The 20,075-nt window shown below is 35.6% G+C and overlaps 1 protein-coding gene across 1 annotated transcript in view; it reads left to right on the top strand.

Annotated features, from left to right (window-relative positions):
- The window catches only part of PPFIA2 (PTPRF interacting protein alpha 2), a 473,118-nt gene that overhangs the window by 339,147 nt on the left and 113,896 nt on the right, over positions 1 to 20,075 (top strand). Inside the window, 1 exon segment of the mRNA XM_025438989.3 lies at positions 16,656 to 16,877. Coding sequence (XP_025294774.3) covers positions 16,656 to 16,877 — 222 coding nt within the window.

The following is a 20,075-nucleotide window of genomic DNA, read 5'->3' as shown; positions in this document are numbered from 1 at the left end:
AAGCCCAGACTTTCCAACCAGACGGCCCTTCACTTGCCTCCAGGGCCTTTCTTGACTTCTTCCCAGGACCCATGTCCACAGTCTGCGTGCCATCTCATGCACCCCTTCCTAGTTGAAGCAGTGGCCAAAGGATGCCTGTTTGCTGGGGTTCTGCAAAATTTGAAAGTGTTGGCTGAGGTGTCTATTCAAGCAAACCCAGATCAGTATTCTGGAAGAGCTGAGACTAGGAAGAGAAGGGGAACAGACTACAGGTGAGGGGCCTTATCTGACAAAGAGAGTCCTGGCATAGAACTTCAAGGAGACGGAGAATTATTATTTAGAATCTGGTCTAAAAGTCAATGTGAAGGTGTATTTTCAAGGAATACAGTAGGTTGTATTTTTACTGGACAGTTTGCTGACTTGATTTATAATCATTCAATATTTAGATTTATGGTATGTGGACCTCTCTTTGTTGTTTTGCCATGCCCTCCCCCCACCCCAGATGCTAGGGACACACCTGTCTGCTATCCACTGTAAGAAATACATTTAATTTCAGCTTTTTCCTCAACAGCGTATTACATCTATTTGCATGGATGTGTAAAACTGAAACAGAAGTCTGACAAAACAATAGTTACATCCTGCCATGTGCAGTACATTTTGATATTTCTTATTCATCAGTGACTGGAACATTAATTCTTCACAGAGCTAAGAGTGAAGGAGGCAGCTGATTTGTCAGTGACCCCACAACCTGTGAGGCATATGTTACCACGTGCAATACATTCAGCTCCCCTCTCAAGCTTCCTTGGCTTGTCATCCTCACTTTGAACCTAAGTACTCCAAATGAGCTGCTTGTTCCCCATTGTTCTTGTTATTCTCTTCTCTTAGAATCTGACATTAACAGATGTCATCAAACAGTCATTCATGACTGTTTTTAGATCAAAATGTATCATAACAACTGAAGCAACAGTAATATGTAAACGCAAAAGCTAAAGAAATACAAAATCAGAAATGGATTTTTATTTATATTTTTAGTTCTGATAGGCAGAAAAACTATGGCCAAAAAAAAAAAAAAATCCACAAAACAAAATGAAGAATAAGTGGCAAGAATAATCCTCAGATCAGAAACTCTAGGAACTAAGTGTGTAATGTTTGCAATATAGAACTTTGGTCATGAAGGACATTGAACTGAAGTGTTACAAAAAATGAAATATGACATTTGCCTTTACCAAAATTAAGAGTCTTGTGGATTTCTAGCAATACACTGCTATGTTTTAGATGAACAGCCAATGGTAAAAATAGGCACTTGCAAAAAAATAGGCAATATGATCCTCAATGATGACAAAAGGATTTTATTTCATCATGCTTTATGGTCTATAATGAAACATCATAATATGAAAATTCTTAGAGTCTCACACAAAGCTGAGAGATGTACATTTAAGGATTTGGCTTATGGATATGCCACATTTCTTTTTTTCTAAAGATTTTATTTATTCATGAGAGACACACAGAGAGAGAGGCACAGGCACAGGCAGAGAGAGAAGCAGGCTCCATACAGGGAGCCCGACGTGAGACTCAATCCTGGGACCCCAGGGTCACGCCTTGGGCCAAAGGCAGGCACTCAACCACTGAGCCACCCAGGGATCCCCCCATATTTCTATTTAAAAATACTAATAAACATAATTTGTCACAAATGACATTCTTTTAGAATCCTTTGCTAAGTTCTGGTTGAAAGCTGTCATCCATGAGATGACTTCCATGTATTAACTGCGTTTTGGCCATTTTTATATTCCTTCCTCACAACGTGTCAACTACTGCCAACAACTGTTCTTCCAGAAATTTAGTTGTTGTCAACTGTGGCTTATTTTATGCATTATTGTTTAAGCCCCAATTTCTTCTCTGTATCAAAGATAATTATCATTTGGATTTATTTACATCCGAATAGCCCTAACAGAATATTTTCTTAGGGGCATCAATCCCATACATATTATAATCTAATTTCTCATAGTAACTTGTAATAATGTGTATACTTCTCTTTTATTCTTCATTTGAATTTTCAAGCAGTGAAGCCAACTGAAGGGATGGCATTAATGAAGGGATGGGATTAATGAATTTGCCATCTTCGGCCAAGTATAGCCCTAGATACATATGGCTGGAGTGGCTTAGAGGTCTATGATTAGCTAGGAGAGGGCCCAAGTTTAGGACATGCCATGCATGGTTCATTCATATGGACATGAAGCTTGCCATATCCGTTTTAAAGTAGCTGAGTTGGAGAAAAGGCTTGTGACCAAAAGTCAGGCATCTTCTGTATGAGATGGCAAAAATGAGAAATAAAAATCTTCTAGTGTTGTATGAGAACTCATTAAGCTCAAAATAAATCTCTCTCTGAATGCAGTGACTGCGTTTTTATGCTTTAACTATGGCCTTACTAGATGGGAAGAGAAAGGGGAATGGACTTGTCTATCTTAGAGACCAGATTCGGTATCATTTATATTATCAGCCCAGATATGAGGGCAGAAGAAAAAAAAAAACAAAACACACCTTTGCTGAAGTAGGATATTTCAGACTTTAAAATACTGATTCACAGAATTTGACAGAAACTATGTTCGTTTATTTCCAACCTATTGTCATAATTTGAGTGTTTATTCATACCAGGGATTTGCTCCCTTAAAGTGGTATAAAACAGAACGAGAACTTTTCCTTCCCTATGTATTGTCTCATCTGCTGAGCCAATGCAGGAAAGTTTTAAAGTCTATTATTCAGATGCTCTCCAGTTGACCTATTTCTATTTTTCACTTTTACAGAGTTTATCCATCTTATCATTTCTCATGAAACACTAGTTTGCCAGGAATTTGGTGTGTTTTACACAATACACTCGCCCAAAAAGAGAATTCCTAGGACAAGAATATTAGGAAATATTGTGCTAGATATTTTTTGAACTAACATCTTTACTGTAGTATTCATTAGAATTTTTATTTTTATTTTATATATTTATTTTTTATATTGTCAAGCTCCAAGGCAAGTGGTATTCAGCTTTTCCTGAATACTTGTATGACCAGAAATCCCCTTTATCTGCAGGGAAATTGCATATGCCAGGACGAGTATTCTGAAGAATATTCCTAAGTGCTGGCTCTGGCCTTTTATAGATAGGCAAACCCTTCTTCAAGCTTGTGTGGAAATCTTATTAACAAAGGCTACACACCAATAAGAACAAGATAAATAACTGATATAAAGCCCTTAACAGCTTTCCAAAAGTCCTTTTACACAGCTGTTTTATTGGATCCCTGTAATAACTCTGTGAGGTTTGTAGAGCAAAGATTACTGGCTCAGCGTCTTAGAGCTTGTGAACAGGAGGAGCTGACGTAAATAGCGTAAGTACCCAAATATTAAAGTGAATGTGGGTGAAGAAAGGCAGCGTTATCAGCTACCTGATTTCATGGATTTCAAGATAGAAGAGTATTCGCTTTAAGCAAAGTCTTAAATGTGTCCATGTGCCTAAAAGCATGAAAGAACTTATAAGACTGAGCATGAACGTTTAAAAAATTCAAAACTGAAACTTAGACAAAGACAACTTTGTTGTTCCCTGTGTTGATGTCTCCAGCAATCATCTAGTCAATTGTGCTCCCCCCAGCAATTCTTAGTGTGCTCTCCTTGTCATTTTTTTCCTTTATCCCATTCCTATAACATACACAATTCTTCCAACTAAAAAATAAAAAGTCTCTCCTGACCTTACTTCCACCATCAGCTATTGCTCTATTTTTGGCTCCCTTTTGCCACAAAACTCTTTGAAGGGGTTGTCTGCTTATAAATCTATTCCAATAAGGTCTTTGTCCCACCACTCCATGGAAACCATTCCTGTTACTCTCATCACTAGTTTTATGTTGGTAAATACAATGACCAGTTCTGATCTTTTGTTGTGGTGGATGTCCTAGTAGATCACTCTTTCCTCCTCGGTTCCCCTCCACCTTTTTTTTTTTTTTTTTTTTTTAACTGACACTGCAGGAAAGTACACTCCCTTTGTTTTTTCTGACTTTACCAGTGGCTCTGTCTCAGTCTCCTTCCTTTCTTCGACCATATTCTTCTTCCCAACTTCTTAATGTCAGAGTGACCCAGGGCTCAGTTCTCCATTTCTTCTCTTGATTGCCATCAGTCTCATAATCTTAACTAGTATCTGTATGCTAATGATTTACAGACCCTTACCTCTACTTTAGACTCTACAACCAAACACATTTATCCAACCACGTATTGAACATCTCCAATTGTACGTCTAAAATATATTGCATACCTAAGATGTCAAAAACTTATCTCTTGTATCCCCCACCCCCAAAAATTAGCTGCATCTTCCACATCTCGGGTGATGGAAACTTTGCCTTTCCAGTTGCTCAAGGTGAAGAATATCAAGTCATCCTCACGTCCTCCCTATGTCTCACACCCCACATCAAACTGTAAAGAAATCGGATTTGCCCTACCTTCAAAACATATCTAGAATCTAGCCACTTCTTACCATCTCCATTTGATCACTCCATTCTGAACCACTATCAACTGTCTCTCACCTGGATTATTGTAATTATTTTCTGGCCATGCTCTCTGCTTCTCCAGTATGCCCTCTACAGTCTATTTTTTTTTTTAAGATTTTATTTATTTATTCATGATAGTCACACAGAGAGAGACAGAGAGGCAGAGGGAGAAGCAGGCTTCATACTGGGAGCCCGACGTGGGATTCGATCCCGGGTCTCCAGGATCGCGCCCCGGGCCAAAGGCAGGCGCCAAACCGCTGTGCCACCCAGGGATCCCTACAGTCTATTTTCAACATAGCATTGACTCAGACTGATGTTTTAAAACCTAAGTCTGAACAGGTCAGTCTGCTCAAAATTCTGCAGATGTTTCCCGTTTATTCAAGGCTTTACATTGTGATTTGCCCTTTTTTGTCTCCCGACTTCACCTCTGACTCCACTCCAGCAGCACAGGCTTCCTGTTAAATTGTTCTTCTTTCTGCCTACAATGCCCTTCTCCCAGTTATCTATATGGCTATCTCCCTCACCTCCACCAAGCCTTTGTTGAAATGCCATAACATATTCTAACATGGCATATAATTTGTTTATTTATATTGTCCATAATTTATTGTCTATCACTCCAGCTAAAGAATAAACTTCACGAGGGTTAGGATCTTTGTTTTATTCCTGATGAGGCTCAAATTTCTAGAACACCTCCTGACACATGGTGAGCTCTTAATAAGTGTATGTTCAATACATAAATAAATGAGTACCACACTATTTTAACTACTATTACTTTATACATCTTAATTCTTAGAGCTTAATTATAATATTTACTTCTCAGATCCCATTTAAAGACTCTATTAAGATCTTATTGGAATTATTTAGTTAATATATTAATTTAGGGGAGAATAGTCACCTCTATGGTATACCGTCTTACCATCTGTAACATGGCTTCTGTCTCCATTTCTTTATGTATTATTTACTGTTCTTCAATAAAATTGTTAATTTTTCACATAGAGATCTTGAAGATTATTTATTCCTAGGCATTTTGTTGCTATTTTAATTGTTTTCATAGTTTTTCTGATTAATAATGGCATAGAAAATGCTGTTGATTTTTCGGTATTGATATGGCATCTATCAAACCTGCTAACTATTGGTTTCAAGAGTTTGTTGTCATCTTAGACTTTTCTAACAATTAAAAAGAATTTAGGGGATCCCTGGGTGGCGCAGCGGTTTGGCGCCTGCCTTTGGCCCAGGGCGCGATCCTGGAGACCCAGGATCGAATCCCACATCAGGCTCCCGGTGCATGGAGCCTGCTTCTCCCTCTGCCTATGTCTCTGCCTCTCTCTCTCTCTCTCTCTGCGACTATCATAAATAAATAAAAATTTAAAAATTAAAAAAAAAAAAAAGAATTTAGAACGTTTTTATTCTATTTTATCTCCCCCTGCAACCAATTTTTATTTCTTTATTTCTTATATATTGCCCAAGACTTCAATGTTCAATACAATATTCAGGACTTCAGTACACTATGGAGTAGCATGGGTGAAAGTGGCATCCTTGACTTTGTAAAGTCAAGCTTTATGAATTATAATGATCTAGACTTTAATGATAATGCTGCTCCATAGTATTGTGGTGCTTTCCATAGTAACCATTTCTCAGATTTGGAACTGCCTATTATAAGTTTTCTAAGAATTATTATCAAGAATACAACCTATTTATCTCTTAGAATGATAATTTCATTGATAGATATTCTGATGATGAACTATTTTTCTTTACCTAGGGCTTAAATTTTTGTGTTTTAACCATCTGCATACTTCTCCAACAAAAATCAAATTTTAAATTTTAAAAATTTTAGGGACACCTGCGTGGCTCAGTCAGTTAAGCATCCAACTCTTGGTTTGGGCTTAGATCATGATCTCAGGGTCGGGAGATGGAGCCCCATCTCGGGGTCTGTGCTCAGCACATAGTCTGCTTGAGATTCTCTGCCTCTGCCCCTCCCCATGCTCCTCTCTCTCTTTAAAATAAATAAATAAATCTTTTAATTTTTTTTAAAGATTTTTTTTTTTTTATTTTTTTTTATGATAGTCACACACACAGAGAGAGAGAGGCAGAGACACAGGCAGAGGGAGAAGCAGGCTCCATGCACCGGGAGCCCGACGTGGGATTCGATCCTGGGTCTCCAGGATCGCGCCCTGGGCCAAAGGTAGGCGCCAAACCGCTGCGCCACCCAGGGATCCCTAATTTTTTTAATTTAAATTTAAAAACAAAAAAAAATCTTGGTTTACATTTATTATATTTACACTGGTTACTAATTCTTTACATATTTAAGTTATGATCTGATTAGATAAGATCCAATCAGCTCATCTACAGATAAGTTGAGCCCTCTTTTGACTAACTTGACTGCAAAAGGACTCAAGTGACCCAATGAACAGTAAATCTGGTAGCACCATTGCTCTGCCTCAATTATCCAAGAACCCCTAAAACTTAATCAGGTCAGAAGCACCAGTTTGTTTTATTTGCTTTTGTTTTGTTCATTTAACATTTAACAATGAACATTAAATGTTCATTTAACATTTAACATTGTTTTGTGAAAAGAGAACTAGAAAATGTCATAAAGTTGCAAGTAAGCATTTTTTTTTCAAAGTATCATTTTTGAAAATAGATGGCCCCTCAGAACCAGATGCCATCTATGTACCATTGAAATAGCCCACTGACATACAGACTAAATGAAATCTTCTATACCAGTCATTGGCCCGTTTTTGAGTTCCACCAACAGTAGAGTAGTGACATCCCATGTCAGAGTGCTTTTTCAGGGATAATTCCTCCTTCTACAGGTGACACCACTTTGAGGCCTAGTTTTACACCTAGTTTCCCAAACTCATCAAGATGACTGAGCCAGGAAGGTCTTCCAGACTCAGCCAGACACTGAGCTAGAACCATGTGTAATATTCGGCATTGGACTCAGATCCCTGTGTACACTCCCACTTCCCACATGTAGGTTCTTCTCACGAACTCTTGGAAATCTTTCTGATCCAGTCAATTGTCTTAGTTTATAGGATAACTCAGAATAACACTGAACTTTAAAATTGAAAGGAAAGCAGTTTTGTTTTTCCTTTCTGCCCTGAGGTTTCCTGGTAATTACGCAAATTACCCTCCTGCTATCCTCTTTTATATCAAGAGTCACTGGAAGAGACAGTTTGTCAAGGTTTCATTAAATATTCTTTTTTGAGGGCAGAGGGGTACCTACTTGCCTTACATTTACATATCTAAAAGGAGTGCTGAGTGATTCCTGTGGAAGAATAAAAGATCCTTTCTAATGTTACTTCCAAATTCTATAGCTAAACAAAGAAGGAATTCAAAATTTTCAGTTATAAACAAAAATGAAAAACAAAAAACAAAAATCCCCACTGTACACATATATCTTTATATCTTCTAACTAGATTATTTAAGAATTTTATAGATGAATCATATCTATTCATATATTCATACCCATATAATATGGGTAATAGCTACTTCTTACATTTCCGAGTGTTATGAATATCAGTCATGGGAATATTGAATAGAAATTCCTCATATTTCATCTAGATTCAAGACACTACAAAATGAAATGTATTTCTATCAAGCCACATATACCAGATATAGCAAATGAATATTCTAGTTTAAAAATTATGAGAATATTAGAACTTCAGAGTAACAGTTATTCCTCAGGTTAAAATATTCTTGCTTTTGAATTTGATGGAAGTTAAAAATGGCTTAGAATGTACAGGAATGTATATTTTATAATTATTAATGAAACATAATTGATCACATTATACTAAAGAACTGACAAGTGAAGGCTCATCAGCCAGATATTTTAATTAAATAAAATTTCTAGGTATTTTTGTGTCATAATGACTTTGGAAATCTCAATGTTGAATAATAAAATGATTAATGAGGAAGTAACTATAAGAGGTCATTTGGTCTAGAAATTTTCTAAGTAGGGCAATATTCAGTCAACTCTGTTATAGAAACTTATTTCTTACCATCTTTCAAAAATAAGAGATAGTTGTCTTTCCATCTGAAACACTAATATATTTTAAAATAATTAGCTGGCACTAGAATAAAGAATACTAATTTTTGAGATATATTATCATATCTTTTATTACATTCATTTCACCAATCATTTTATTACTTTATTATTTTAAATTCTCTCCCTCTGGGCAGCCCGGGTGGCTTGGCGATTTAGGGCCGCCTTCAGCCCAGGGCCTGATCCTGGAGACCCGGGATCGAGTCTCACATCGTGCTCCCTGCATGAAGCCTGCTTTTCCCTCTGCCTGTGTCTCTGCCTCTCTCTGTCTCTTTCTCTGTCTCTCTCTGTGTGTCTCTCATGAATAAATAAATAAAATCTTTAAATAAATAAAGAAATAAATAAACAATAAATAAAAAATTCTTTCCCTCTTTATGCCAGACAGTTTTTTAGGTTTGCTGACTAAATTGTTTACAGTAACTAGTAAAATACCTGGCCAATACTTATCTGTAGTTCTTAACCTCAACTAAATATACAATTACTCAGGGAGGTTAAAAACAATTACACATCTGGACCGCACCATTGGATATGGTTTGGAGTGGGATCCATTTTTTTTATTAAAGTATAATGAAATACATAGTGTTATATTAGTTTCAGGTGTATAATATAATGACTCAACAATTTTATACATAACTCAGTGCTTATCAAGATAGAGGCACTTGGGTGGCTCAGTCAGTTAAGTCTCTGCCTTTGGCTCAGGTCATGATCCCAGGATCCCTGGATGGAGCCCCATGTTGGTTTCCCTGCTCAGGGGGAGTCTGCTTCCCCCCCTCTCTGCACCCCTCCCCCCATTCGGGCTCTTTCTCTCTCATAAATAAAATAAAATCTTAAAAAAAAAAAGATAAGTGTACTTTGTACTTTTGATCTCCTTTATCTATTTCACCCTTCCCCCCACCCACCTCTGGCAAACACCAGTATGTTTTCTGTATTTAAAATTCTGAGGTTTTTTTGTCTTTTTTTTTCTTCCTTTGTTCATTTGTTTCTTAAATTCCACATATGAATGAAGTCATGTGGTATTTGTCTTTCTCCTCCTGACTTATTTCACTTAGCATTCTACTGGCTCTGTTTCACTTAGGTCCAGCCATGTTGTTGCAAATGGCAAGATATCATTCTTTTTTTATGCTTGAGTAATGGCCCAGTATGTGTGTGTCTGTGTGGCATATATATATATATATATATATATATATATATATATATATGTATATGTATATATATATATGGTTATGTGGTTATGTGTATACACAATGGGAGATATATATATATATTTCTTTTTTTTTTTTTTTTTGAGAGAGAGAGAGAGAGAGGTGGGGACAGTCAGGGCCCAGCGAGGGTCAGAGGGAGAGAAAGAATCCTAAGCTGGCTCCATGCCCAGTGTGAAGCCTGATGTGGGGCTTGATCTTAAAACCCTCAGATCATAACCTGAGCAGAAATCAAGGCAGATTCCTTAACCGACTGAGCCATCCAAACACCCCTATACCACATCTTCTTTATTTATTCATCTATGGATGGACACTTGCGTTTTTTTCCATATGTTGGCTATTGTAAATAACACTCCAATAAACAAAGGGATACATATATCTTTTTGGAATAGTGTTTTTATTTTCTTTGAATAAATATCCAGTAGTAGAATTAGTGGATTATATGGTAATCTATTTTTATTTTTTTTGAGAAACTTCCCTACTGTTTTCCACAGTGGCTGCACCAGTTCATGTTTTCACCAATAGTGCATGAGGGTTCCTTCTTTTCCACATTCTCACCAACACTTGTTATTTTTCTTTTTTTTTTTAATTTTAGCCATTTTGACAGTGTAAAGTGATTTCTCATTGGAGTTTTGAGTTGCATTTCTCTGATTATTAGTGATGCTGGGCATCTTTCCATGTGTCTGGAAACCATCTGTATATCTTCTTTGGAAAAAACCTATTCAAGTACTCTGCCCATTTAATAATTGGATTATGTGTTTTTAGTGTTAAGTTGTATAAGTTTTAGGTGTATCTGTGCCTTTAACTTCTGGATTTAATTAATGTTAAGATAAATTCTTACTTTCTACTTTTTGGCCTAACGTTTTCTTATTTTTTCTGGAGAGATTAATAAACCATGTGAAGTAAAATGCATCAGAGAAAAAGAGATCTACTTGAAATTCTTTAGGAGAGAATCAAGCCCTTGTGGTTTAGACATAAAAAACATGGGAAAGGAGGTGTCAAATGGATGAATCAAGTATGGAACTATGTTCATAATAAAGATTAAATTATCTGCTTCAGTGGTGGCTATAGTTAGGAAGACTTTATTGTATATTTGAAAGTTGTTAAGAGAGCAGATCTTAAATATTGTCACTATAAAAAAAGAAATGGTAATTATGTGAGGTAATGGATGTATGTTAACAAATCTTATTATGGCGATCATCTCACAATATATACATGAATCAAATTATCATGTTGTATATCTTAAGCTTAAACAATATCACATATCAAGTATATCTCAATAAAACTGGAAAAAAATATCATCTGCCAAATATAAAATCTTCTTGGGGTACGGGGAGGTCAACCACTTATTCATTCTACAAAAAGTAGATGTCCAAGGGGAACTTAATTATTAAGGCATTATAAAATAGTACTTTAAATGCACTCTGTTCTGTACATTCAACAGGCATTATTTTACCACTTTAAATAAATGTGCAGATTATTCTTTGTTATGTTTCATAAACTGCTCTTCTTTGGTGGAGTAGAAGAGCAATGTATGACCACTAAAATATGCTCAAAATCAGCAATAACCATTAAGACATCATAAAATGCACAATGAAAATGAGTACATTAGTGATTTAACTAACTAGACTACTACTTTTTTTAAAAAGATGTTACAGTATTTTTAAAATAAATACTGAAGCTAGAAGTAGGATGGAAAAAATATTAATGGTAAGGTTATTTTGTAGATGATTATCATATACAAAGAGAGCCATATTTCCAGTATTTTGTTGATAGAAAATGGAAGAACATGTCTAAATTCTTGGCTTTATTTCAAGATTATCTTTAAAAGCACTATGACTATGACATGGTAGGATTCTGGGACTTCATTCACTTCATTTGTTTTGTTTTGTAAACTGTATATTTCTGTCATTTATTTATCTTAATATGCATTTATAATAATGGTTTCCTTAATTTATATCAGCCTTGTCTACCATAAAGATAATTCATCTGTATTATGCTTTAAAACAGGGCAAAAAAGGCTAAGTTTTATTTTATATTTGCTTTTTATGAAAACATTTTTTCATAAACTTTGTGCAATGATGGCTGAAAATATTGTTTCCATATTTTCTTTCTTTTTGAATCCTTACTGTTTTTCCTAAAACTCATCTTACTCATTAATGGAAACATTCATTCATTCATTCATTCATTTAACAAATATGTTTTTGTGGAAGATGCTGTTCTAAGTCACTAGAGTCACAAATTATCAATATTTCTTCAGTCAACAAAAGTCTATCTCATAACCATCATGTGCCAGTCATCATTCTAGGTACTTGGGATACACAAAAAGATAACAGAAAGGCACTTTCCTTGCTGAAGCTTATGACCTAGCAAGTTGGAGGAAGTTAGCAGACAATAAACAATAAATATACTTAAGTAAATCATCTAGTATGTTAGAAGGTGATGCTGAAGAAAAGAAAAAGTAGAGAAACACACACACACAAAATTAGGAGTCTTGGGAGACATGGAGGTAGGGACAATCTGCCCTTTTAAATAAGGTTATCAGGGTCAGCTTCATTGAAATAGTTGAGGTTGTTAGCCATGTGGAGTACTTGTGAAGAGCCTTTCAGTCAGTAGGAAAAACTAAAGCCAAGCCTGCAACGTGGAAGAGTGATTGACTTATTAAAGGAACAGTGAGGTAGCCAATGTGGCTGAAGCAAGATAGCAAGTTAGAGAATAGAAGGAGAGAGGTCATCGAGAGCAGGTCTCGGTGGGAAGGACAAGGGAATAGGAAGTGGAGGGCTATGGTTATTGCTTATTATAATATTTTTGCTCAGTGCTCAATACATATTTTTTGAATGAATGTATATATATATATGTATATATGTATAAAATTCTAACATTTGAGCTTTTATTGCATTTGAAATTTAATAATTTAATAATTTAAGTATATTATTCTACAGTTTAAAATAAAACATTTGAAAGACTTCATAACCCTGTGTTAGGAAATAATTTCTTGAAACAACACCAAGAGTACAAGGCATAAAGGGGAAAAATGATAAATTGTACTTTATTGAAATTAAAAACACTTACATTTCAAACAGCACCATCAGGGAAATGAAAATATTTCATTTAGTATATTTCATATAGTATATCCACATGATGGAATACTATTCAGCAATAAAAAAATCTGATAACATGTTACAGCATGAATAAATCTCAAAAATGTTACGCTCAGTGAATAAAGTCTGTCACAAAAGACTATCTATTCTGATTCAATTTATGTGAAAGGTACCAAAAGGGCAGATTTATAGTGGCAGAAAGTAGGTAAGTGGTACCTATGGCTGGAGGTGGGGTCAGCTGCAAGTGACTGCTAATGGGTGAAGGGTTTCTATTTGAGGTGATGAAAATGTTCTCCAAGTTAGATTATGCTGATAGTACAACTCTTTCCGTATACCAAACACTATTGACATGATACTAATATAATATTGACAATATTAAATGATTGAATTTTACGAATACAAATTATATCCAATAAAGCTATTTAAAATAACCACTGAGTTTTCTTTTAATTCAGTAATTTGTCATTTCAGTTAAAATCCACAATTTATTTGAAAGATAAGTCTACATAACAAAGATTTGGAACAAAAGTCATATTATTTTTCTAGGATATAAACCATAGTTTTTATAGGAACATTTACTGTAAAATTATGAAAACATATATTAAGCTCATCATAAAATATATTTCAGGAGGGTTGAATAGATGAAATGTTACATATTTTTAAGCATAAATGACTTATAAACACTTCAGAAAAAAACTGGGGTTTCAGACATTTTCCCATGGATAGTCCCAAATATCAATGTAGTGTGAAGACATCGCAGTGTACATCTGTTGCTAAAGAAATGAAAAAGGTTAACATTTTAAGTGTTTTATTTTAGTTGCCTGATTACTGTTTATATTTAATTAAATTTTTCTTACCTTGAGCCCATTAAAAATATGCAATTTTTAAACAAGATTTTAATGGACCTCAGGTGCACAGAATTGGAATAATCATTTTTCTAATTAGAAAATTAGCATGATTCAGTTGACTGAACAAGTGTTTGTTGAATGTGTGTGTTTATACTGAATATACTGTGTACACACACACACACACACACACACTACATTCTTGGTACTTGTCTTACTGTATAGCATGTATAATTATATTCTGTTGATTTACATGTTCTGAGTAAAGGCAATATGGTAAAGGTTAGATGAACTGAACTGGGAATTCAAAGTTCTACATTTTAATTCAAATCGGCTCTGTGTGATTCCCTGAGTCTCAATTCCTCCCAAGTTCTTTAGGGCTCTAGAATCCTAAGTGTATTTTTTTTTTTTAGTTATATATAACATTTCTTAAAAGCAAACACTTGTTTTCTAGTGATTTTTTAGTTTCCAAATATTGTCTTTTTTTAAGTTGACTAGAGAAAGTCCTTAATATGAGAAAGGAGAAGTTCTATTAAAGCTTAAGCTTGCTTCATTACTTGCGAGTCGTATACAGAGTCCAAAAATATTTGCTATTATATATATTTTAAAAAAAAACACAAAACCCTGTCAAATCACACCTCCGTTATACCAAATTTGGACATAAGTGGCTGGCAATTGGCCCTAGCCTTCTTCCCTAAATCAATTCTCAGTCGCTGCCTAATGATCATAAAAAACTGGCTTTTCTCAGTTCCATGTACAGATATTTGTGTCTGTATAATGGTCATTATCAATGTTTTTGCATTGTTTTGCATTTCATGCCCATAAAAGCTGTCTAGAAAGTTGGTTTTTCTTTAGCTTTCTGGTACCTCTACATTGTATGTGACATCGCCTCAGGGACAGACATAACTTTGGAAAGAGTTCTTACCTCTGATCCCTCAGCAAGCAGCCATTGCAGCCCTGCGGGGAATAGAGACGCTTGAAGAAGTATCTGGACCTCAGCAACATCTCTGATGTTTTTACATATTTGCAACACCTCCTACCTCTGCTACTAGATGATTAGACGTTCACTGTGTGCAGTGTAAGAGCTCAGGAGTATCTTCAAGGTATTAGGTCTGTAGACCTGGCTTCTTTAGATACCATCTTAAGACTATCTCCATCTCTTCTGCTGTTTTAAGTTAGATTTTCCAGGCTATTTCTCCAGGTGTTGGTTATTGAACGTTTTAAACACTTCTTGCCATTTGTCCACATTCCCTTTCTCTCTGTTTTGTCATTCTCACTGCTTTTATGCTGCTTTCTGTTCTCTTTCTTCTTCACCTGAAGTCAATTTTGTTCTAATGTATCATTTGCATTCTGAAAAGTTACGAGCTATGCAAAAATCACACAATAAAAAACACAGGGCTTGTAGAAGAATAAGGGTTTAGGTCACAACTTTATTAATGGCCTAAAACAAAGAGAAAACTAAGAAAAAATGTAGGCCAGTTTTATAGGTTAGTCATGAATTGCGTAAATGCTATGACCGGTTACTTGATAAAAAGATCTGAAGTTTGTTGACAAGTAGTGGGTGTCAGGTGGGGTTTAGGGTTTGTGCATGATGTGAAGTGGTAGGAGGGGCCTCTGAGAATCAGAAAATTATAACACAGAAGGGGGTGGTTTGTGTCAAAGCATGTGGTAAACTGAGGTGATGTTAGATGTTTGAGGAACATGCACATGTCCGTTTTGTCTATTCCTATACACCTCAGTTCAGCTAGGGATTCTCAGGAATGGACAGGGCATAAGAAAAAAATTTAGAGCACAGCATGACATATCGAGCTGTGGAATCATGATGTCGCATCTCTGAGACTAATGTAACATGGCTTGTCAACTCTCCTTGCATATATTGAAAACAAGAAAACATAAAACTTATAGGATGTTCAAATTGTTTCTTGGTGTATCTATTGTATCAAAACAGATTCATGTTTTCCAAAGAAGCACTCTAGCAACTCCACTGTTCTTTCTTTGCTCTCTCTCATCTTCCTATTTCTTTTTTTTTCTTGTTTATCTTTTTTTAATTTGGCATTTGTTATTCGCATTTATATTAAAGCAAAGTGCATCATCATTTTCTTATTTCAACTTAAGTTGTGCCATTTTGCTTTTAGGGCTGTTTCTCCCCAGTTGTTTCACTGTCTTCACCATAAAACTTCTCCCATGCAGCTAGCAGCTAGCTAGAAGGATGTGCTTCTGAAGACATGGGTCACCCTGGTTTCTAGGCAGCAAGGGGACAAACCAGTCTCAAAGTATGTAGTCCTTTTAAGCCTCCTTCCTGTGGGTTGTGTGCACTCATGACTTTTATGTTCTTAGCATTATAGAAATCAAGGCTTTTTTACGTTATACCTTTGTTCCAGCTAGGTCAGATTCACACCGGGAATAACCTTCTTTGAAAGAAAAATGTGTGTAAGTTCTTTTTCTGAGTGTCATTGAAAATAAAACCTGCAAATGCACACAGGATCTTGAATAAAAATAGAAAATCTTACAGGTTCTGTGTTCTTTCTTATTACTTAGTACTAATATGCTGTTTATATAAATATATTGTTCACAATAAATTTTGAATATAATTGAGAAAATAATAGCTGCCACTTACTAAATGTTGAGGATACACCAGTGTTTTGTTCTAAATTAATGTGTGTGTGCATATATATGTATATATATATTTATATATTTATATTTATATATATATTTATATATATATAAAACTTCTGGTTCAAATGCATCTGGCAACCTATTTGAGAATTACTGATCTACCTTTATATTTTAATATCAATTAAGAGTTTTCCTAAAAAAAAAGAGTTTTCCTAAAAAGTTAGCTTTTCTTCAAAACTAGTTAAGAGTTCTTCTTTCTCAGTGTGAAAGGTGTATCAGTTTCATTTAAGTACATGGATTTTAAATTAAAGATGAAAAAAAAATCCTGAGTGCCATTTCTTTTTTGTTTCCTGCAGCGTTTGTCCAATGGCTCTATAGACTCAACTGATGAAACGAGTCAAATAGTCGAACTACAAGAATTGCTTGAAAAGCAAAACTATGAAATGGCTCAAATGAAAGAACGTTTAGCGGCCCTTTCTTCCCGAGTGGGCGAGGTGGAGCAGGAAGCAGAGACAGCAAGAAAGGATCTCATTAAAACAGAAGAAATGAACACTAAATATCAAAGGGACATTAGGGAGGTAAGTGATTCATAGCGCTTTCAGTCTTTGCTTTCTGGATGCTGCTTCTGAGAGGCTTTCTCCAAATCTCCTCTAATGGCATCTAATCTTTACATCTTTTCAGAAGACCACAATTTGGGATGCATTACATTAGTTATGAAACATGTCCACTAAGGCAAAAATAGTTTACTTCATCAACCCTTTAAATATGTATGAAAAGAAAATTTGGTATCAAGTCACAGATAGAGTAAAAACTTTCTATAGTTTTTAATGAATTTTTAAAACTTTTAGGCTGCTAACTTTAAATAGCTTTAGACGTGGGTATGAATAATGAATTGCTACACTCTTAGCATATGGGAATACTCAAAATCATTACTTTAAATTTTCCCCATCTTATTTTGGTGTTGTGTCTGTGAGTGTGAATGTATCTATGTGAATGTGGGAATCTTTCTTTCTCTGTATGTTCAGTTCTTCCTAGACGTGACATCACTTCATCTATTTAGTAGAGGGCTTGAAAGTTACTGCAAAAGATACAAGGAGATGTTTTATTTGTAACATTGCCTAATCATCTTACCAGCGAAGGTGAAATATTTAGAATCTTTCACTTTCCACTCTATTGCAATAAAAGTGAAATTATCCAGGGCACCTGGGTGGCTCAGTGGTTGAGCGTCTGCCTTCGGCTTGGGTTATGATCCCAGGGTCCTGGGATCGAGTCCCACATTTGCTCCCCACAGGAAGCCTGCTTCTCCCTCTGCCTGTGTCTCTGCCTCTTTCTGTGTCTCTCATGAATAAATAAATAAAATCTTAAAAAAATAAAATAAAATTATCTGTATTGGCGACTTTTTCATTTTTACCTATTTTAAATTATGCATTTTTATCTTTTTAAATATTTTTATATATAATTAACTAGTTGTTATTGGAGTTGACTCTCCTCCATGTATTCAGTTCTTTTCTTCCCATTCCCTCTTGAGCCATTTTACATACTTTATCTGTAACATCCCATCAAACCTGTTCTTACCGAAGTCATTGCCGACTTCCATGTTGTTGAACCCAGCACTGGATACAATTATTCCCTGGAGTAATTCTTCACTTGGCTAAAAGCACCCTTTACTCTTCTGATTTTCATTCATTTCTACTTTCTACCCTCATCTCAAGCTCCTTCATTGGCTCTACTTCTCCCCAGACTTGTAGTGCCTTCCCTTTTCAATCTGCCTTCACTCCCCCTGCTAGGTTCATGCAGTCTCATGGCTCCAAAATCCACCCACTGCCTTATGACTCCCAATTTATATATCCAGCATATCCTATGTCCTGATTGCCAGATGCCTGGAAAATTAGCATATTTTCAAAATTAACATGTTCAAGACTGTTTTCCTGTTATCCTCCCACCCCCAAGAAACCAGACTTTCTTGTAGTCTTACACATCCCAGCTCTCCCCAAGGCCATTATTGTTATTCATATCAAAAGCCTTGGAGCTGTCCTTGGTACCTCCGTTTCACTCACACGGCATTCGAATCAGCTATAAACCTGATTTCCAACTTCAAAATACATCAATAATGTGACCTCCTCTCACAATCTTCATGGCTCTTCCTTATTCACACAACCATCATCTCTCACTGGACTGTTACAATAGTCTTGTGACTGATCCTCTTCCTGCCTTCAATCCACTTCAGTCTATACTCAACATGGCAGCCTGAGTGACCTGTTACAATGTAATCAGCTCAAGTTAATATTCTACTTCAATGGCTATGCACCCTACTTACAATAAAATCAAAGTCTCAGTGGCCTACAAGCCATGTGCAATCTCCACTACCACCTTCCTGACCTCTTGGAAATCATCTCCTACTCTTTCATTTCAGCCCATTCTGTTCAGGTAAAATGGCCTCTTAAACCAGCCAGACCTAATCTGTTGCATTTTCTTTTCCCTCTTCCTTTTGCTCAAATGTTTTCTTCTCATGGACGTATTCCCTAACCTTGTTATTTGCACTTATACACTCTCCCTCTTCTTTCATTTTCTTTGTTTTATCTCACACCATTTACCGCCATCTGACACAGTTAGTCCTTTATTAATTTACTTGTTTGTCACATACCTCCCTCTCCATTGTACGGAAAGATTCACATGGGCTGGGATTTTTTATTTTGTCTTGTTTTGTTCACTGCTCTATTCTAATCTGTACAATCATTGAACATATAATAGGCATTCAAAAAAATCTGTGTTGAAAGAATGGATATTTATAAGTGTTTGATGTAAATATCAAAAGACACAGATGAGATTAGAATGTATATGAAACCAATATCTACAGTCCCAGAAAAAGATAGATGAACCATGAAGTGACAGACTGGGCGACTACCACACAAATGATGGTACTGTGCTCTCTACACCTTTATATGAATTGATCGTTCAAAGATATGTCTCTCATTTTTACACTTTGCCACAACCCAAAGTCAGAGAATTTATAAAATACCTGAAGGTTTGCTATTCTTCAAATCCATTTAGAAACATTAAGATTTCTGGCTAGTGAAATAGCAAGGCTATTTCTTGAGCTCCTTTCTTTCATTTATCACTCCTTTCCTACTTCCTCTCCTCATGTTTATCTAAACCAGTGTTACAGATCAAGCCCAGTATCTTCAGCTCCCCATTTTTTATTGCCTTTGTAAAAATAACCCCTTAATTCTAATAGTTTTTGGATGTAGGTGACAAAAAGCTCAGTTAGATGGAAAATAATCAATTATCTGATGCCAGGTGTTCTATTAGGAACCTTTTCTAGTTGGTGAGGTGTTCTGCTTTCACATGGGATTCTTTTAAAATATAAATAATCTTATGAGCTCTTAAATTTTTATGTAGTTATATTTTAGAAGAAATTCACAAGAAAAGAATATCTCTCATCATTCACTTCTAAAGAAAGGTTGTAAGCACAAATGTTTTAAGAGCCAAGCTGGTGATATAAACATGTGCACATTAAACAGGAAGCAACATAGGAAGTGATAGAGTTAATGACACCTGGACAAAGAAGCTATACTCTGCCTGCCTTTCTAGATACATCATGTGTGGGATGTGTGTGTGTGTGTGTGTGTGTGTGTGTGTGTGTGTGTATGTATGTTAAGGACATTGTGAAGTCCAAATAAAATATTTCCAAAAAGGTTTGGGTCACAGACCATGGGCCCTGGTTTACTGCAAGGAATTTCTTGAGGATCAACTATGAAAACTATTATGGGTGCATT

Source organism: Canis lupus, chromosome 15 (assembly GCF_003254725.2).
Source record: "Canis lupus dingo isolate Sandy chromosome 15, ASM325472v2, whole genome shotgun sequence".
Classification (NCBI taxonomy): Eukaryota; Metazoa; Chordata; class Mammalia; order Carnivora; family Canidae; genus Canis; species Canis lupus.
Note: the sequence above shows the minus strand (reverse complement) of the source record. Positions and strands in the feature narration are given on the sequence as shown.